This window comes from Bombina bombina, chromosome 4, assembly GCF_027579735.1.
Source record: "Bombina bombina isolate aBomBom1 chromosome 4, aBomBom1.pri, whole genome shotgun sequence".
NCBI classification, from domain to species: Eukaryota; Metazoa; Chordata; class Amphibia; order Anura; family Bombinatoridae; genus Bombina; species Bombina bombina.
In genome coordinates, this window is record NC_069502.1 from 331,803,120 (window position 1) to 331,825,916 (window position 22,797).

The window sequence follows — 22,797 nt, forward strand, 5'->3', positions numbered from 1 at the left end:
CCTACACCCAATGACACCCTTGCCAAATTCGCCCCCCCCACAGATCTGGAGCCCCCTCACCACAGAGGACACCCTCAAAATCATGAAATCCATCCACTCCAGCGCACCCTCGGACCCATGCCCCCATCACATATTCAACAAAGCAAGCAACACCATCCCCCCTGAACTCCGCCACACCATCAACTGCTCCATCAAAACCGGCACCTTCCCGGATGTCTGGAAGCACGTGGAACTGAAACCACTGCTGAAGAAACCCTCGGCAGACCCCATGGACCCGAATAACTACCGCCCCATCTCTCTACTCCCCTTTTTGGCCAAAGTCATAGAGAAGTCCATCAACTCACAAATTATTGACCACATTGAGGCCAACCACACCCTGGAACACTCACAATCCAATTTCAGAAGCAACCACAGCACCGAGACTGTCAAACTGCCACCCTCATCCTCCTAGACCTCTCATCAGCCTTCTAAACTGTTGACCACAACACCCTCCACACCCGCCTACACGATGCCGGAACTGCAGCAAAGCCATGGAATGGATCACCTCCTTCCTCATGGGCAGGACCCAGAAAGTCAGACTCCCGCCCTTCTCCTCGAAAACCCACACCAGTCAACTGTGGAGTACCACAAGGCTCTGAGCTGAGCCCCACCCTCTTCAAAATCTACATGGCCCCTCTCACAGCCATCGTCTGACACCACAACCTCAACATCATCTCCTATGCCGATGACACCCAGTTAATCATCTCACTCACCAGCGATCCCACCACCACCAAAAAGAATGTCCACGAAGGCCTGACAGCAGTTGCCACCTGGATGAATGACAACCAGCTCAAACTGAACACAAACAAACCTGAAGTCCTCCCCCTCGGACCCAATAAATCCGCATGGGATGATTCCTGGTGGCCCACAGCCCTCGGTCACCCTCTAACCCCAACCAACCATGCATGAAATCTAGGCTTAATCCTGGACTCCACACTCTCCATGAACCGACAAATCAATGCCATCACCTCAACATGCTTCCACATCCTCCACCTTCTACGAAAAATCTTCAAGTGGATCCCTACCAAAACCAGGAAACAGTCACCCACGCCCTTGTCAGCAGCCGGTTGGACTATGGCAATGCACTCTATGCCGGCTCCACCATCAAACTCCAAAAGAGACTCCAACGTATCCAGAACGCCTCAGCCAGACTCATCCTTGACATTCCAATGCCACATCACCAAACACCTAAGGAACCTTCACTGGCTCCCCATCAACAAGAGAATCACCTTCAAGCTCATTATCAACGCGTTCAAGGCCCAACACAACATTGGACCCGAATGCATCAACCACCGTGTAAATTTCTACACCCCCGCCAGACAACTCCATTCGGCCGACCAAGCACTCGCAGTCATCCCCGCATCAGCAAATCCCCAGTGGGTGGAAGATCCTTCTACCACATGGCAGCAAAGACATGGAACACCCTCCCGCTGCACCTCAGACAATCCACCTCCCTTACAAAGTTCAGAAAGGACCTCAAAACCTGGCTCTTTGACTGAACGCCCATCCCCTCCCCCCCTCCTCCTATCTGCTTTCCCTTAGCGCCTTGAGACCCTCACGGGTGATTAGTTGGCACTCTATAAGTACCCAATAAAAAAAAAAACATGTTATGTATTTATTATAATAGCATATGTGCTCTGTTTTTGGTGTGACTTAAAGGGCTATGATACCCAAATGTTGAAGCACTTAAAAGTGTAAAAAACTGACTAGAAAATTTCACCTGAACATCTCTATGTAGAAAAGGAAGATATTTTACCTCAAAATGTCCTAAGTATTCACACCCCATTGTAAAGAAACTTTAAAGGGACATGAATCGCAACATATTTCTTTCATGATTCACATAGAGAAAACCATTTTAAACATCATTGCAATGAACTACTATAATCTAATTTGCCTCATTATTTAGATATCCTTTGTTGAATAAATAGCAATGCACATGGGTGAGCCAATCACATTAGGCATCTATGTGCAGACACCAATCAGCAGCTAATGATCCTATTTAGATATGCTTTTCAACAAAGGATATCAAGAGAATTAAGCAAATTAAATAATAAAAGTAAATTGGAAAGTTGTTTAAAATTGTATGCTCTTTCTAAGTCATGAACAATTTGGGTTTTATTTTCCTGTAAGCACCCAATCAGGATGCTAGTCCCAGGACTTGCAAGGGAGTGTGCAAAAGTCATGTTATTTTTTCTATTCAGTTTAAAGAAGTTTACTATGAAATATTACAGGATTTCAGAGAAATCTCATGAGATACCAGCAAAGCAAGGGATGACCTCAGCACTGCTGATGCTGATTTGAAGTACAACTGAGACTGAAGTATAACTGTTCACAGAGCACTTACTCTGTTGAGCTAAAGAAATTGTGAGGTAAAATGTCTTCCCTTTTTACACAGAAATGTTAAGATTTTCATGTCATGTTTTTACAGTTATGCTGCATCACTTTCAAGTGATTTAGCAAATGTGCATTATGTCTGTTTAAAGAGATTTTTTTTTTTAAAGTGTCATTTAAAGATTAGTTTGTATTGCTATTTGAATAGTGATTAAAACTAAAAGTACTTTAAATTTATTTTTATCCCTATGCAGGTAAACAGAGATATATTATTACAGTAGTGTTTAAAATATACAGCAACTTTTTTTTTTTTTAGTTTACTGAGCCTCTAACAATTGATTTCACATTCAGTGATTTCCCATACTTTAATATGCAGAGCTTTTAGACATAAAAGATGTATGACTATCTCTGTGTCTCTCGGTGCAGGACAAGTATATCTGTTATCCGATTAAAAGGTTTAACCCCCTTTAGTTCTATTGCTCTTCTGTGATATATTTTAGTGCGCAGAAATAATTAAATATAGGGAAAAAAGCCACCTTATAAAATGCCAAAATCTTTTTTTTAATCAGAAACATTGGCACACTGTCTTGATTCAAGATATTGGTGAAGGTAATACAGTGTAAAACCACTGTAAAACCACATAATGGGCTTGATTTATCAAATGTCTTGTCACTGGACATCGCTGCAATTATCATTGCACAAGCATTTTACCAGAAATGCTTGGGCAATGCCGCCCCTGCTCATTGGCGGCAATCAGCCTCTAGTAGGGGCTCTCAATCATCCTGATCAGATCGGATTGGGATGATTCAATTTTCCACCTTATAGGTGGCAGAGAGTTTAAGGGGCAGCAGTTGATAAATAAAAGGAGCCTAATATCGAGATTTCCTAATGGTTTTGTACTAGATAGTTTTCTAAAAGAATAAACCCCTTTAAAACGTCACACCACAATTCAGTGGATATGCTCCATAGCCTAACAGACTAATACTGGGATTAGACTACAATGATACAGACAGATCTTTATATAATCTAAAAATTATAATCACTTGCTTTTTTATATTTTATTTTACATTTACACTATGCACTTACTGCAGTGAGCATAACCCTTTAAAATAGTGTCTGCTAATGTATTAGCAATGCTGCAACCTAAATCACTAAAAATCAATATTTAGATATCTTTTATAAAAACTGTTCAGCTGTTGTTTTGATACAATTTAATTCCTTGATCTTTGAAGACTGTAGTTAACTGAGAAATGTATCAGCAGAATATATAACACCCTTGTTCAAATTGAATTTAGTAACCACATAGTACCCTGCAGTGAAGTTATGTAACCAGATAGTGCCCAGTATTGTATTGGCTCAGATGTTTTAGCCAAAAGCAAAGCATTCTTTATACGAGTAAGCAAGAGAGATTAGAAGTATAATTTTATAATAATTGTGTAGGAGGTTAACAAGCAGATGTGATTTTATTTATACAATTCTGTACTGTTTCAGCTGTGAAGCTATCAAATATTTGATGTGGCTGTGGGTGCAATATACACATAAGTTCCATAGTGCATTATTTGTTAGGCGCCTTTTTGAGCTCAACTATCCAGCATATTAGACAATAATTATACATATTGATATTGTCATTTGTTAACTTATTTTGTGTCATATTGGTTTTGGTAGAGGCTACTCAGACCGGCCTGCACCGCTCCAGCATTGCACATAGATAGTTTCATTTGTTGTGAGATTAATCCTCTTCTTTCTAGATAGTTTTTCTGCAATCCGTGAGCCTTTTCTGGTGCACACCTGCCTGAGGCTATCTATTATATATATATATTTACCTGTGGTAACCACGTTTACCCCGGCTGGATATGCTGGCTCTACCCTTGTTTGTATTTTAATTTAAGTTTTATTTCACTACTACACTGTTAGTTCCTCTTTTATTTTTTATCAGTATACAATAAATGTTAAGTTTTAATAATACCCACATTTTTGGTAGCCTTCCTTGCCTTTCACTATTATTGGACTTTTTGAGTGCTCTGTAACTGTCTATTTTCTCTCTTCTTGTTCCCGTTTCCATTTTGGTATGAACTATACACAAAATGGCGGATACATGTTTCTATGCAAAACACATATAAGAACTTTTTTTACAGGCTTTTAATTTTTTCAATTCTTAACCTTGCTTACTTGCTGCTTAGTATTTTTCTAAGAGAACCTTAAAGGGACAGTATACTGAAAAATAGTTTTTCCCTTAATGTGTTTACAATTGCTTTTTTTACCAACTGCAGAGTAAAAAATGTATGAAAATTAGCTTTTTAAGGTTTATTTGTGTATATTAAAGCTCTGATTTTGTGTTTTGAAGCCACAACCTAATAAAATGGGTTAAGCTTGTAGGTATAATCAGATCTCATTACTTTATCACATTGTGTACATATACATGCATCTTTATCTTATATCTGTCCATAAAACAATCACCAGTACTTGGGGAGAACAATGGAAAATCAACATTGCATTACCTTCTCTCGGCTATATCCCACTGGGAGTGCAATTTCTTCTGCTGGCTGTGTTTACAAAGCTTATCTATAGCTTGGACCTGCGGCCACAAACTTTCAGAATAGGTGGGGATACCACATGCTAAATCAACTATTTCAAATGCCAATATAAGGGTAAAGGAGCTACTTTTTAAACAATTTAATACACTCCAGCAGATAAAGTGGATCATTGGGAACAAATTAAAGGGGAGAACATTTTTGAGTAAACTGTCCCTTTAAACGAGATTGTGCAATAGTGAACAGCTTTTTATAGGGGGCGACCCTCCATGAAAACTATTTCACAACAGTGCATGTATAATTAAACTTGTTATCTGGAATGAGCATTTGTGACTGTAAGTTTAATAACACATGCACTGTTGTGACAGAGTTTAGAATTAGCGTGCACGGAGGCTCATTTCTACTTCAAAGCAGGCAGTTAACACTTGAACAGTGGCGTCACTAGGGGGGGCGGGGGGGCGTGCCGCACCCGGGTGACACCCTCCAGGGGGTGACACCAAAAAAAAATTATTTTTTTTTTTTTTATTTTTTTTTTAATTTTATTGAAATTCAAAGAAATACAATGTTGAGATGCATAGATTTTTTTTTTATTAGAGGGGCTGGCATTTGTGAACATTAGTGGGACTGGGGAAGTTGTAGACACACAATTTTTTTGCCCCTTGAGCTAGTGCTGCAATTTCAACAAATAGTTTTCCCGGCTGCTTTTGCTTGTTTGCACTTTGCTTCTCCCCTGCCCAATTTCGCCATGAATGTTGTGGGCATGCCGTGGGGCTTGCAAAGTTGCGCTGCTAGCCTAAACCTGCCTGCCTATCTGTGCTCACTGCTCAGTGACATGTGGAGCAGTGGAGTCACTCACTGCTGTGCTGTCTCTCTAAACGGGAACTGGCAAATCATGAGGGGATGCCTGGCACCTGACCGCATGACTGTTTGACACTGTCTTTAAAGTGAAGGAGCCACATATGATGCCCACCAGACCATTACGGTTACGGTACACTAAGTGCACACTGAACAGGTAGGAGGGCGGGCGGGGGTCTGGGGGTGGGCAGAGTGCAGAGGTGATTGGCCATAAGAAGCGGTAGGCACGCGGCCCGGGGCTGTGCACTGACAGACTTGGAACAGAGTCAGAGAGCAGAATTTTCATAGTTTGCACCTAAACCTTTTCTTTAGTGATTTCTTTTTAGAGTGCTCTGTTTATCTTTCATTTGATGCTCTGCTGAACCAGGGAGCAGCTCTAGGCATGCGCTTTATAATTAATGCAGTGCAGTTTACATATTTTGTAAGTGTGTGTCTGAGTTTTTGTGTGTGTGTGTGTCTCAGTGTTTTTGTGTGTGTGTGTGTCTGAGTGTGTTTCCGAGTGTTTGTTTGTGCATCTGAGTATGTTTTTAAGTGTGTCTGAGTGTATGTGTGTGTGCCTGTGTTTTTGTGTGTGTCTGCTTTCTGGGGGGGGGTGACACCATAACTTACCGCACCCGGTGACACCAACCCTAGTGACGCCACTGCACTTGAAAAGTCCTTTTCAGGAGCTTTTCTGTTGAAAACTTGTTTGCAGGGGAAATTCTTAACAAACACTGTGATATAGCATTGTGATCACAAGTTAGTATAAAAACATCATTCAATCAACAATGGCATTGCCATAGCCCCTGCTGAGCTAAATTGTTTTCAATACACAAAGCTTCATATTGGAAGCAATAGTAGAATTCATAACTAATGGAATATTCTCTATCATCTAAATCAGGGGTTTTATGCTCATTGTATCCGGGTGCCACTGGCCAAGTATTCTTCTCCCATGGAGCCCACTTGAAAAACAGTTAGTGCTCCAGATATGAGCTCTTAGGTGTTAGAAAAAGGGCAGGCAAAGGGCTTTAAAACTGAGATACATACATATGCATGTCTAAAGATGTATATGTATGTATGAATATATATATATATATATATATATATATATTTACATGTTTGTACATAAGTATTTATGCATTTATGTGTGTATATACTGTATGTATTTACAGACATATATATACATATAAACACATAAATACATATGTACACCTATATTGACATATATTCAAGTGCATTTATTGAAGCCCTTTATAGATAAGTAGATGAAAACATGTAAAAACATATATATACAATGTTCATTTATAATAAAGTGTTATACTGTGTATTTACTTTAAATATTTTACATTTCAGTGTACTGCACAAAGCATACTATCGGCTAGATTATGAGTTTTGCTTTATGAGCGGCACGGTGCTAACTTGCAAGTTATTGTCACCGCTCACTTACCTACAGCGCTGGTATTACAGGTTTTCATAAACCCGGCGTTAGCAGGCAATATTGCAGCGTAAAGCAAAATTGAGCTCCATACCGCACTCCAATACTAGCGCTGCAGTGAGCTGCGGTGAGCTGGTTGAACGTGCACGATTTCCCCATAGACATCAATGGGGAGAGACGGCTGAAAAAAGTCTAACACCTGCAATAAAGGAGCGTAAAGCTCCATAACGCAGCCCCATTGATTCCTATGGGGAAACAAAATTTATGTTTACACCTAACACCCTAACATAAACCCCGAGTCTAAACACCCCTAATCTGCTGCCCCTGACATCGCCGACACCTACATTACACATATTAACCCCTAATCTGCCGTCCCTGACATCGCCGCCACCTACATTACAGTTATTAACCCCTAATATGCCTCCCCAATGTCGCCGCCCCCCCCATTACACTTATTAACCCCTAATCTGCCGCCCCAATGTCACCGCCACCTTCCTACACTTATTAACCCCTAATCTGCCGCCCCGACATCGCCGCCACCTACATTACAGTTATTAACCCCTAATATGCCGCCCCAATGTCGACGCCACCTACATTACACTTATTAACCCCTAATCTGCGGCCCCAATGTCGATGCCACCTACCTACACTTATTAAACCCTAATCTGTTGCCCCCAATGTCGCAGCCACTATACTAAAGTTATTAACTTATTTTTAAATAACATTGCTCTGATTTTCAGACTCCTAACCAAGCCCCAAAGTTTTATAAGAATACTGTCAGCTACCTTCTCCAGCTTGCTCATGTTTGTGTAAAGGGTCTTTTCATATGCAAAGGAAGGGGGGAGGGGGGGAGTGTCTTATTTCCCACTTGCAGTGGGATTTCCAGCTACCTTTTCAACAGAGCTAAACTGAGAGCTTTTTAGTTTTTAACCAGTTTTATACTGGATTTTTATATCAGTATCTGTGCAATCTTATTCTTTATAGTAGTGTCTATTACATGCAGTTATATGAAAATGAGTGTATACTGTCCCTTTAAATAAATTACATAAAATAAATACAATTAACTACATTACAAACAAACACTAAATTACACAAAATCAGATATTTAAACTATCCCAGCTTCGTGGAGGATGGATGTCGGGTCTTCAAAAACTGTAAGTGGATCTTCAGGGGTTAGTTTTAGATTTTTTAAGGATTTATTGGGTGGGTTTTATTTTTAGATTAGGGTTTGGGCGGAAAAAGAGCTAAATACCCTTTTAAGGGCAATGCCCATACAAATGCCCTTTTCAGGGCAATGGGGAGCTTAGGTTTTTTTGGTTAGGCTTTTATTTGGGGGGTTGGTTGTGTGGGTGATGGGTTTTACTGTTGGGGGGTTGTTTGTATTTTATTTTACAGGTAAAACAGCTGATTTCTTTGGGGCAATGCCCCGCAAAAGGCCCTTTTAAGGGTTTTTTTGTAGTTTAGTTTAGGCTAGGGTTTTTTTTTGTTGTTTTTTTTTGGGGGTGGTTTATTTTGATAGGGCTATTAGATTAGGTGTAATTAGTTTAAATATCTGATAATTTATTTTTTCTTTTGTGTAATTTAGTGTTTGTTTGTTTTTTTTGTAATTTAGTTAATTGTATTTAATAAATGTAATTTATTTAATTGTAGTGTAAGGTTAGGTGTTAGTGTAAGACAGGTTAGGTTTTATTTTACAGGTAAATTTGTTTTTATTTTAGCTAGGTAGTTAGTAAATAGTTAATAACTATTTACTAACTATTCTACCTAGTTAAAACAAACACAAACTTGCCTGTGAAGTAAAAATAAAACCTAAGATAAATACAATGTAACTATTAGTTATATTGTAGCTAGCTTAGGGTTTATTTTATAGGTAAGTATTTAGTTTTAAATAGGAAATATTTAGTTAATGATAGGAATTTTTAATTAGATTTATTTTAATTATATTAAAGTTAGGGGTGTTAGGGTTAGATTTAGGGTTAGGTTTAGGGGTAATAACTATAGTATAGTGGCAGCGACGTTGGGGATGGCAGATTAGGGGTTAATAACTGTAATGTAGGTGGCGGCAACAATGGGGGCGGCAGATTAGGGGTTAATAAGTGTAGGTAGGTGGCGGCGATGTAGGGGGCAGCAGATTAAGGGTTAATAACTGTAATGTAGGTGGCGGCGACATTGGGAGTGGCAGATTAGGGGTTAATAAGTGTAGGTAGGTGGCGGCGACATTAGGGCGGCAGATTAGGGGTTAATAACTGTAATGTAGGTTGCGGCGATGTTAGGGACAGCAGATTAGGGGTTAATAATATTTAACTAGTGTTTGCGATGCGGGAGTGCGGCGGTTTAGGGGTTAATATGTTTATTATAGTGGCGGCGATGTCGGGAGCAGCAGATTAGGGGTTAATAATTTTATTTTAGTGTTTGCTATGCGGGAGGGCCTCGGTTTAGGGGTTAATAGGTAGTTTATGGGTTTTAGTGTACTTTTTAGCACTTTAGTTATGAGTTTTATGGTACAGCTCTGTAGCATAAAAACCCATAACTACTAACTTTCAGTTTACGGTATGGATCTTGACGGTATTGGCTGTACAGCTCACTTTTTGGTCTCCCAGGCAGACTCGTAATACCGGCGTTATGGAAGTCCCATTGAAAAAGGACTTTTTGAAAGCTGCAGTAGTTACGTTGCGTTACGGCCAAAAAAGTATGCGGTGCAGAAATACCTGCAAGACTCGTAATACCAGCGGTAGTGAAAAAGAGCCTTAACGCTGCTTTTTCACTCATACCGCAAAACTCGTAATCTAGCCGTATTTTATTTGTATTTATATACAGATATTCCTAAATATATCTGTATATATCTATATATATGTATAATTATATGATATATATATATATATATATATAGGTATATATTGTACCAAAAAAGATTATATATATTTTATATATATATATATACACACACACATATATATATATATATATATATATATATATATATATATATATACACATGTGGTGGAGGATTTTAAACTCGCCTTTTATCTCCCCCTAATTTAAAATGTTGTTGTATTCTGCCTGGAATCAACTTCACCTAGCAGTGATTCTAACCTTCTCCCAGCTGATGAGTGGCAAAAACCACGAAACAGTCTGTCCTGGGATGGTTATGAATCACTGCACTAACCCTAGCTAAGTTTATAAGCTGTGTGAACAGCGATACTTCGGCGTAAAGGGAACCTGCTGAAAAGCAGACTGAAGTAAAAAGGTGTGTCATTGTGTACTTAATTTGCATATCTTACCCAGAATCCTTTGCTGCATTGGAAACAATGTAATTCAGAGGTTTTCTGTGGGAAACAAGCCTCTGGGCCTGTCTAGATTTGTTAATGAACTACACAATGAGTTATTTTTTCTATATTTTGTGCGTAGTGGAGGATTTTAAACTCGCCTTTTATCTCCCCCTAATTTAAAATGTTGTTTTATATATATATATATATATATATATATATATATATATATATATATATATATATATATATGAGAATCAATAGAACATATTCTTCTATGTAAAAAAACATTGAAAGGTGAAATATTCATATTTTAATGTCGGCTTAGCGCACTTGAGAATATGCAATCGTGTTTGTGCGTGAGTAGGGTGTTAGTATTCCTCCCACTTTTTTGCTCCATTGACTTCTATGGGGGAATACGTTATCACGCGCAATATAGTAAATTCAACCTTTTACATGGGTGAGCATGCGTGAGTAAAAACAGTTTACTTTCAACTTTTAATATAAGCGCAACCCTATGTGCGTAAAAAGCTTCTAGCGCAGTTAACACTCAAGTGGGAGCGTTAAATAGCACTCCACTTGTAATCTGGCCCTATATATGCAAATTAGTATATAGATTATAAATATGCAAATTAAATAAAACCCTAACTCTCAGCTGTTGCTGTGCACACAATTGCCTATTTATCAACACCGTATTTACACCAATCAGCATCTGCATATGCTCTGAGATCAGCATCAGATCTTCGTTTACAGCATGTGTTCTGGAAAGTTTCTTAAAAATGATATGCTGGGGCTGTGTAAATTAAAATGCCCCTTTAAACAAAAACAAAACTAAAAACATCCTAGATGAAATGGCATTCTTCTCAAGAAACACTTCACGTAAGACAGAATTATAACCAAGGATCATGCGAGTAGTAGCAATAGGCATCTGATACAGATAACACTGTAGCCAAAAGTGAGCACAATTTCTAGAAAATTAATAATAATAATAATAACCAATAATGAAGACAATTATCAAATGCAGTGATCCAAACTCAGTATCAAAAGAAAAACGTACCTGAAACATCTGCCTGACTTTTCTACGAGGCAAATTGACATTGAGCTTGTGCATGAGTTGGTAGATCTCTTCAATGTTCAGCAAACCGTCTCCATTCTTATCTGCTTCCTCAAAGGTTTGTTTCACCCATGTACTGAGAGAGTCATTAAGGAATCAATATGCAAACATTGTAATCTAAAACTAGATTAGGTCTGAATAATGAAAACATTCCATAAATGAAATTAACTTTATGAGAAGTCCAAAATCATATACAGTATACAATCATTTCATTGTCTAAGGGACTTTTGATAAACACAAAGAAAACACTGCTGTGTCAGCATCATTTCTTCGTGCTGTACAGCAAGTAAATACAAATAAAGCAAATAGATTACAATACTCTCCATTGGAGTGTTGCAACCTCCTCCAGGATCTCTGTACTTGCAGCAATGGAAGCTATACAGACAATGAGGTGCACTCTTCTCAACAGCTTTAAAGCCCAGGATAGAAAGTCATCTGATCTGGTACTTCTTCGTAGTTGGAGAATCTTCAAACCACCGACAACCTCAGCAGACAGCTGACACAAGGAATTGGGCACTAAATGGAAAGTACTTTCCAGCCTAGGCTTGAAATCTTTTGAGAAGAGTGAACCTCATTGTTTTTATAGCATAATTTCTTCAAATTGATCAGGGGGCTGGAAGAAGATGCTTAGATACAAGGTAATCACAGAACTAAAAAAGTATATTAATATAACTGTGTTGGTTATGCAAAACTGGGGAATAGGTAATAAAGGGATTATCTAGCATTTAAAACAATAACAATTCTATTGTAGACTGTCCCTTTAAATCAAAATTTTATGATTCAGATAGACCATGTAATTTTAAACAACTTTCCAATTTACTTCCATTAACAAAATATGCACAGCTTTTTTTTTTATATTTACACTTTTTAAGTCACCAGCCCCTACTGAGCAGTTGCAAGAATTCACAGAATATACGTATATGAATTTGTGATTGGCTGATGGCTGTCACATGGTACAGAAGGAGTGGAAATATACATAACTAAAATTTGTCCGAAAAAATCTACTACTTATTTGAAGTTCAGACAAAGGGGCCGGTTTCCGCGCAAGCCGTTAGGCTCACCGGAAACATAAGTTAAGAAGCAGCGATCCGCCACCTCTGAGGCGGCGGACAGCAATCATCCCGATCAAATACGATTGGGATGATTGACAACCCCTATTAGCGGCTCTGCAGTGGGCAACATTGCACAATCATTTCACTAGAAATGCTTGTGCAATGTTAAATGTTGACATCGTATGTTGTCAGGCATTTAGCAATATCAGACGGACATGATCCGCTACAGCTTAATAAATCTGCCCCAAATTGCTCTTGCATTGTCTTTTTATCATGCATTTGTTGATTATGCAAATCTAGTGTATTTACTGGTCTTTTAACTTCTCAAAACAAACATTCCTCCAGTAATTCTAATTTGGGGTTCTCACAGCATTAAAAAAGAAGTTATTATCACCACAGTATGGATATATCACAAGATTCCCTTATGTCACAGATGTTTGTCCCACCATTCAGATAATGGGTTTCATATTTTTATAGCTGTCAAGTGATTGACGTGGTAACAATGATCAACTGACAGAAACCACTTATTTTGTTGTTAGTACCAAGACTAATCGATCCTTATTTCTCTTGGTGACTGTTAAACTATGTGATATTTTGCAAGCATTTATATAGAATGATTGTTTAGTGCAAGTGCTTGCTTGTTTTTAATGATGCAACAGGAGTTTGGACAAAGTAGCATGTATACACTGTCAAAAAAGATGTCACCACGTACTCAAAGTATATGTTATATACTTTAGCACTACTCATTTTCTGCATAAATTTCAGGATGGTGTGAAGTGAAAAAAAATACATAATTTTTATTAAAAAACTTAAAGAAACGTGAAAGCCAATTTTTTTCTTTCATGAGTTTTAAATAACTTCCCAATGTACTTGTATTATTTACTTTTATTTTGATATCCTTTGTTGAAGAAGCAGCAGTGCACTATTGGGAGCTAGCTAAATCTATTAGGTGAGCCAATATAACATGAGGCTTATATGTGCAGCCACCAAACAGCAGCCCCTGAGTAGGGTTTGGCGAATGTTTCTAAAAATTAGAAATTTAAAATGAATTTTGATACATTCGTTCGTTGAAATCGAATTTCGAATGTTTATATAACATTCTAACATTCTATTTTTGAATTTTCATTTTCTAATTTTTCAATAACATTCAAAAATATTTGTTTGTATAATAAAATGTTTAGCTATGTATTTTATATCACATTTGAATTTGAATGTCACATTCCAATTCGAAATAGTATTTCTAGTCTAATTCTGTGTTGTATAAATGTAATATTCGAATACGAATGTCTCATTCGAAAACTGTAAATAATATTCAATAATAGAATTTTTATGAATATTCGTTCAAGATTCGATTATGTAAGTAGAAATTCTACAATAGCATTTGTTCTAAAATTCGAATTCAAATATAAACACATTCGCCCATCCCTACCTCTGAGCCTTCCTAGGTATCCTTTTCAACAAAGAATACAAAGAGAATGAAAGAAATTATATTAAAATTGTAAATTTAAAGGTTTTTTAAAATAACATGTTCTATCTGTAACATGAAAGAAAAAAAATGGGATTCAAGTTCCTTTAAAGTAAACTGATAATTAAATGTGTGAAATAGTCCCAGCAGTGAAGGGGTTAAAGAAACAAGCTAAAAGCAACAACAACAAAAATAACAAATCATACACACAAATATTGTATATAAACTTATTGCAACTTTAAAAATATTAATTGCATTTTGACGTAAAAAAGGTTATGTAAATGATTACACATAACTCAAAACTAGAGCAAATGTTGCACACGGATATACTTTGTCTTATTGGCCTATAGAAATATCCATGCACATTTAATTGTACACTCTCCTACCAGCACCAGAAAAAAATTATCTAGCACAGAAATGTATATATTTCAAACATCAGAACACTATAATACGCTTTAAAATAACTTTTAGCTCTAGCATCATCATTTAAGACATTAAAATGTGGTTTTATTGCAGGATAGGTTTAATTTTTAGGACCTTTTAATGCGCTATAAAGACATATTCAATTTACATAAAAGTTCTCTCAGTTCCCTACTAGAAACACCGCTTATAAAATGCAAAGCCCAGTGCACAGTGACAAATCATATTATTTTGTTAAGCTTCGGAGATCTAGAATTTGCAATTTGAATTAATAACCTGAATAGAATGCTCATTTAACTCATTCTCTGCTGAGCATTCATTTTTGCAAGCCTAGCTGCCAATGAAAGACTTAACAACTGCAATCTGAGTGTAACGGGGTTTGGCCTAGGCCCACAATTACCCCTGTGGGTCTTTACCCCAGCTACCTCCATGTGCTCTGCAGGCTGATCCTGAGTCTCCGCTACCTGGGAGTTGGGGTACATGACTGTGGCAGTGCCTCCACCTGACTGGGCATCCAGGGCAAGAATGGGTTTCCCAGACAGGAACATAATAAATAACTACAACACACACAGTAATAACAGTAAAACAGTATGAACATGTATTAAAGGATTATGGTAAATAAAAATAAGGCAAGAAATACAGTGGCTAACTAACACACCGACTCTCTCTAACCAGGCCCAGCACCCTCCCAAACCACCTGCGAACCCACCCTCAGGCTTCACCCTAATGGCTGATGGGTACCAGTTGGTGCACATAAATGTTGGGGCCCTTTAAGGTAATCCACATGCATTTAAACAGTTGCAGCTCATAGGAAACTGCAATCCACAGGAAGAGCTGTTTATAAGTTTATGTGATGGACAGAATGCCCTGTCAGTATGACAAGGAGAGAGGATACTTCTTACCACTGACAGGATTCTGCACAGGCTGAAAGAAAACTCCAAGGTCTGACAGTCATTTACTTTGTCGGCATTCTTCTCCACAGCTCTCTAACAGGGACAGACTGCAGCTGGCAGCATACACTAAATCAGCAGAGGAATGCTGTTACTTTACAAGATGAAGTCTGCAGCTCTCACACAGCCAGGCCTCACACACACCTTCACTGCTCTGACATGTCTGCTTCCTCCTGTGTCTTACACTCTTCTTTCAGTTTCACTTGATCACATGACCAACCAGTCTAATAGTTGCCTAGGCAACTTCTCCTGCAGAATGTATACAGGTGCAAATGTTCAACAGGAAGGGCTACATTCTCCCCCTTGTAAAATCCTTGCCTTCCACTGGCAAGGTTCCACCAAGAGGTAAATTGAAAAAACAAAACATATAAATAATAATAAATGCACTAACAGTCCTATAAACAAATGTTAACTATCTTACAGTTTATTCTAGTACAGAGAGGTTCCAACATTCATAATGTCCGCAACCGCATACAGTAAATCAACCATTTTAGATTGTACCTGGGGCATATGTACATAACTGGGTTCTCCGACTTGATCGTAAGTAAGAACCCTGGGAGGCTGTCGTATTCTAGTACCCAGTCTCTGTTCTCTCTGAGGAAGTCCAGAATGTTCCTGGGAATCTTCAGCTCTGGCCACTTGGGTGGGGAGGTCACCAGATGCTTGAGACCCTGGCTTTCCCATGATACAAGAGTCTCCTTTTGGGGTCCCAGGCACAAAGTTGGGGCTGTTGGGATTCAATGTAGAGGAGGCTAAGGGAGGAGAGGAAGGAAAGTGCTGTGTTTCCTCAGCAGGAGGAGACCACCATTGATCATCAGCACTAAGAGCTTCTGGGGTCTCTACTGCCTCATTTTCAGGACTCTCCGTTGTGCTTTTCTCCCATTCACTACTACTCCCTTCCTCTTCATCGATATAGGCTATTGGTAGTAGATGGTTCCTATGCCAAGCTTTGATCCGGCCTTCTGGGCCTTTTATATTATACACTGGCAGCCCCTTTAGCTTAGACACAACTTCAAATAGGGTATCCTTCCATCTGTCTGCTAATTTGTGTTTCCCAGGTAGCCCTAGATTCCGGAGGAGAACCTTATCTCCCGCTTGGACTTCCTGATGCTTCACTTTGGTATCGTATCTTCTTTTGTTGCGTTCCTCCATTTTTGCCGCAGCTTGAGTGGCCAACTCGTAGGCACTGTGAAGGTTTTGTCTGAGGGTCCTCACATACTGGAAGTGAGAGTCTGACTTTGTACCATCTGGGGACACCCCCAACCGGACATCTATCGGTAGTCTGGCTTCCCTTCCAAACATTAGGAAATAGGGTGAGAATCCTGTAGACTCATGCCTTGTGCAATTATATGCGTGGACCATGGCTTCTACATGCTTACTCCAGGACCGCTTCTCTACTTGTTTCAGAGTCCCGAGCATGTCTAGGAGTGTCCTATTAAAACGCTCAGGCTGGGCATCACCCTCAGGGTGGTAGGGTGTTGTTCTGGACTTGTGAACCTGCAACATATCCAGCAGTTCTTTGATCAGCTTACTCTCAAAGTCTCTACCTTGATCAGAATGTATTCGATTGGGCAGACCGTAGTGCATAAAATATTTCTGCCAGAGGACCTTGGCTACGGTCACAGCCTTCTGGTCTTTAGTGGGAAAAGCCTGAGCGTATCTGGTGAAATGGTCTGTTACTACCAGAACATTCCCAATTCCGGTAGTATCATTCTCAATACATAGATAGTCCATGCACACAAGATCCAGGGGTCCTGTACTTCTCAGGTGGCCCATAGGGGCAGCTCTCACAGGCAGAGTCTTTCTCTGAATACATCTTCTGCAGGTCTTCACATAATGTTCAACATGTTCTCTCATGCGAGGCCAATAGAACCGGTCTTGTACCAGGCCATAGGTCTTGTCTACCCCAAGATGCCCATGTTGATCATGGAGAGCTCTCAGGACCATTCCCCGATATCTATGAGGTAACACTAGCTGCTTTCGACCAGGGTGGTCATGGTATTTTATAACTCTATAAAGGATTCCATCTTCTAGATGTAGTTTACTCCATTCTCTCCGGTACAAATCTCTTTGTCCAATGGGAAGGGAGCTCAGTAATTTAGGGTTCTTGGCTCTCATTGCCTTGAGGACTGTACCTATATACCAGTCCTGTGACTGGGCTTTCTTCTTGTCTTCATTGGTTATGTGAGACCACTGTTGGAGCATTGCTGGAGCACAGAATACCTCTGGTACGGCTTCTGGGGAGTGACATATGGAGTCTATTCCTCTGAGTTCAGAGAACTCATCCTGCCTCTCAGCCACTACATATGTTTGGCACAGGGCTCCTACCCCAGGCACAGGGATTTCTTCCCATTCCTCCTTTTCTTCATGAGGAGGAAGTCCAGGTCTGCGGGACAGAGCATCCGCACTGACATTCTTAGGGCCTGGCTTGTATTTAAGGCTGAAACTATAGTTTGACAATGCTGCCAGCCACCTATGCCCTGTGGCATCCAGCTTTGCTGTTGTTTGAATATAAGTAAGCGGATTGTTATCCGTCCTTACCTCAAATGTTGCTCCATATAAATAGTCATGTAACTTGTCCACAATTGCCCACTTGAGCGCCAAGAATTCTAGCTTATGGACCGGATAGTTTTTCTCTGCACCAGTTAGACTTCTACTTATGTAGGCCACTGGTCTTAACCCTTCTGGGTAGCTCTGATGCAATACGGCCCCTAGGCCTTCCATACTGGCATCAACATGGAGCACATATGGTTTCTCGGGATCTGAATATGCCAATACAGGAGCTTCTGTGAGTCTTTTCTTCAAGATTAAGAAGGCTTCTTCGCATCCTGAGGTCCATTTCTTTCCGAAGGAGTCTTTAGGACTTGGCGCCTTAACACCCTCTATAGCTGAGGTAGTCTTTAACAGGTTGTGTAGCTCTCGAGCAATCTTTGAATAGTCTTTCACAAACCTCCGGTAGTAACCGCAGAATCCAAGAAATGAGCGCAGCTCACTGATGTTATCTGGCCTGGGCCAGTTCATCACCGCTTCAATTTTGGTCGGGTCAGTTGTCACACCTTGTGCGGAAACAATGTGACCTACATATGTAACAGAGTTCTGGGCAAATCGACATTTGTCTATTGATAATTTCAGACCCTCTGCTTGGAGTCGATCCAACACCTTCAGCAATCGCTGTTCGTGCTCTTCTGGTGTCCTTCCAAACACTATGAGGTCATCAAGATAGACTAGGCACTCTTTGGGATTCATATCCCCCACAGTCTTCTCCATCAGCCTTTGAAAGGTGGCGGGAGCTCCAGTGACCCCTTGGGGCATCCTGGTAAACTCGTAGAATCCCAAGGGACAGATGAAAGCTGTCTTTTCCTGATCCTCCTTCTTCATGGGTACCTGATAATACCCAGACCTCAAGTCCAGGACGCTGAACCACTGGCTTCCAGAAAGGGCATCTAGCAGATCTTCTATCCGTGGCAGAGTATATTGATCTGGCACAGTCCTTTTGTTTAAAGTCCGATAGTCTATGCAAAGCCGGACTGTGCCATTCTTTTTCCTAACTACCACTATGGGTGATGCATATGGACTTCTGGACTCTTTAATAATGCCAGATTCTTCCATCTGTTTGAGTATATCCCGGACATCTTCCACATCTCGAGGGGGTATTCTCCTTGATCTTTCTCTGAAAGGAGCTGGGTCAGAAAGTCTGATAGCATGTGTGGCACTCTTTGCACATCCCACATCCATTTCTTTCCTGGAGAAAACTTTCTCTCGAGTAGCTAATTTGGATCGGAGGCTATCTCTCCACTTTGGTGGTAGAGGAGAATCTTCCAGTTCAAAAACTATAGGTCCTTCATGATCACCTCCCTGTTCTGCCTTTACAGACATTACTGAAGAGACTTGGTCCAACAAGTGAATCACACCAATCTTCTGGTGACGATCAATTCTGATCTCTGTGGGTGTTAAGTTTCTTATCATTATGGGAAAATCTTTACACCAGTGATTCCGCCAGTCTTTCACCTCAGGTATGAGAGTCCACCCTTTTTTTGCATCCTCCTCAGGCAAGGACTCAATGAGGTATTGCCTGGTTCCTCCTGATATTTCATGGTGCATAGATGCTATGGCTCGTAGAGTCTTAGTCTCTCCAGGCCTTACAAATAAAGGTTCTTTCCCCGAGTAGTGGCATGATCCTGGTCTAGCTTGTAGGGCTAGTCGATGGCATTCTTTCCCTAGAACAGGGCTGACTTCCATCAGTCTGGTTAGAGATACATCTCCAACTTCAGTTAGGTAGGCCCTGAACATGTCCTGCACCATTCTTGCGTTGGTACCCAAAATTATTGGGGCGCACATTGTTTTCTTCATGGAGCATACAAGAGCTTCCAATTCCATAGGGCAGATCATTCCTGTGTTTAACTGTGGGATTGTTATTGTCACTCTTATACATCCCTCTACAGGCTGGGCCTGAGATCCCACTCCCCACAACTGCAACTCTCCTGCTGGCTCCAGGGGAATATGTTTTAGATGATGGTCATAGAAGTCTCTATTAATGATGGTGACCTGGGATCCAGTATCTAACAAGGCCGAGGCATGAATATCTTCTATTTGTAACTGTATCAGAGATTTGGGCCCGATCTTGGCCCCCACAGATAATATGGGTGTGGTTCTTTTTCCTCTTTTCCTGAAAGGACTGGTAGCTTGAGCCTCCTCCAGCTCAATAGCTAGCACATCCACTTCTGTATCTGATGAATTAGTGGGACACTCCCGCTTGAAATGCCCTGATTTTCCACACTTAAAACAGTTCCCTCGGGGGGACTGTTCCTCTGGGAATAACCTTCCTGTGGTCTCCCTGCGGTGCTGCCTCCTGGTAGGAGAATAATCTGTTCTTCTTGGCGATGACTTAGACAATAATTCTAATTCAGCTACCTTTTTTTTAAGGACGAACAGTTCCATATCCTCTTTATCTGCAGCTTTAGAAGAATTTCCTTTTTGTGGAGGAGATGGGGACATTTGGTTCTCCAGTATTTTTGCTTTTCGGATCAGTGTGGAATAGGACAAGACTTGATCATCCAACTTAACTCTTAACATGATCATGACTGGATCATTGCTAAGGCCTCCCTTCTGAATTTGTTTGGATAGTCGAGCATCCAACTCAGATGCAGTGACTGCTCCATTATGAAACAGTTTTCCCAGTGACAATTGTAATCGATTGATATAGTCTGAAGCTTTCTCATGTTCCTTCTGTTTAGTGGCTAGGAACTTGATTAATAGATCATCAGAGTCCTCAGATTTTCCATACGCATCCTGCAAAACTTTCAGGTAATCTTGTGCGGTAGCTTGTTCATTCACTCCCCTAAACAGCCTTATCATATTTGTAGCTGGGAAACGAAGACTCTCCATTATCCGTTGTTTTTTTATGTTATCCGTACAAGACCATTCTTCCAAAAATTGTACAGCATTATCCTTCCAGGCCTTAAAGGGCTCCTCCCCGGCAGGAACAGGTTGATTCCCAGAAAACACTTTCAGCTTACGGTAACTGTGGGTATGGGTAGCTGTTACTATGGCTTCTGAGAGTTTTTGCAGTATTTCAGATATGTTACTCTCTCCTGAACTTGTGGTTCTCAATAGGGAATCGCCTGGTTTTGGGGATGTTGGAGATGAGGGAACCACTAGATCTGGGGTCTTAGGGGCAGTTGTCCCTTGCACACTGGAAAAGTAGACATTTCGTTTGGGGATGGCCCCAGTCTCTACAGGGGTAACCGGTAATCTCCTGGGGGGTTTCTCTGACAAAGGGGACAGAATCTGGGAATAACTTGATACATTAAAGTCTCTTTGGCCTATAGTGGAGGGTTGCTGCAGTGTAACCCCTTCCTCCTTATCAGGGAGAGCGTACACTAAGCGACATCCTTCAGGAGCTGTTTCAAGAAGGTATAGACATGTAGGCCTATGACGGCCTCTCAAATCTGCATGGGAATATACTAACATGTAAGTTTGACCGTATGAATCATGCAGGATGTCTCTGATGGTAACCATCTCTATTCCCAGTATAATCTCTACGCACTTGGTGACATGTTTTATCTCACTATAGGGAGGTACCTGGCATATCATCACTGCATGATGCAATGGTACCTTCTGTTGCTGGGCCCAATCTGTTACAAATGGGAGTGTGGGCCGGGGAATTAACGGATCCTTACTGGGTGTACCCCAATTTATCTCAGCAGTACCACCAAATGTAACGGGGTTTGGCCTAGGCCCACAATTACCCCTGTGGGTCTTTACCCCAGCTACCTCCATGTGCTCTGCAGGCTGATCCTGAGTCTCCGCTACCTGGGAGTTGGGGTACATGACTGTGGCAGTGCCTCCACCTGACTGGGCATCCAGGGCAAGAATGGGTTTCCCAGACAGGAACATAATAAATAACTACAACACACACAGTAATAACAGTAAAACAGTATGAACATGTATTAAAGGATTATGGTAAATAAAAATAAGGCAAGAAATACAGTGGCTAACTAACACACCGACTCTCTCTAACCAGGCCCAGCACCCTCCCAAACCACCTGCGAACCCACCCTCAGGCTTCACCCTAATGGCTGATGGGTACCAGTTGGTGCACATAAATGTTGGGGCCCTTTAAGGTAATCCACATGCATTTAAACAGTTGCAGCTCATAGGAAACTGCAATCCACAGGAAGAGCTGTTTATAAGTTTATGTGATGGACAGAATGCCCTGTCAGTATGACAAGGAGAGAGGATACTTCTTACCACTGACAGGATTCTGCACAGGCTGAAAGAAAACTCCAAGGTCTGACAGTCATTTACTTTGTCGGCATTCTTCTCCACAGCTCTCTAACAGGGACAGACTGCAGCTGGCAGCATACACTAAATCAGCAGAGGAATGCTGTTACTTTACAAGATGAAGTCTGCAGCTCTCACACAGCCAGGCCTCACACACACCTTCACTGCTCTGACATGTCTGCTTCCTCCTGTGTCTTACACTCTTCTTTCAGTTTCACTTGATCACATGACCAACCAGTCTAATAGTTGCCTAGGCAACTTCTCCTGCAGAATGTATACAGGTGCAAATGTTCAACAGGAAGGGCTACATGAGTGAAAAATAAAATCTGCAAATTAAACCTGCTAATATGTCAAAAATAAAGACTTAAAATAAAAAGTGTAGTTCTCTAGATAGACAAAAAAAAGTTGCTGCATATAAACATGTTAAAGGGACATGACACCCACATTTTTTTCTTTCATGATTTAGAAAGAGAATGCAATTTTAAACATCTTTCTAATTTACTTATATTATCTAATTTGTTTTATTCTCTTGATATTCTTTGCAGAAAAGCATATCTAGATATCTAGCTGCTGATTG

The 22,797-nt window shown here is 40.3% G+C and overlaps 1 protein-coding gene across 1 annotated transcript in view; it reads right to left on the reverse strand.

Annotated features, from left to right (window-relative positions):
• PLCH1 (phospholipase C eta 1) overlaps positions 1-22,797 on the reverse strand; it is a 458,827-nt gene that overhangs the window by 213,454 nt on the left and 222,576 nt on the right. Inside the window, exon 5 of the mRNA XM_053710072.1 lies at positions 11,494-11,623. Within this exon, the coding sequence (XP_053566047.1) occupies positions 11,494-11,623 (130 nt within the window). The remainder of the gene's footprint in view (positions 1-11,493; positions 11,624-22,797) is intronic.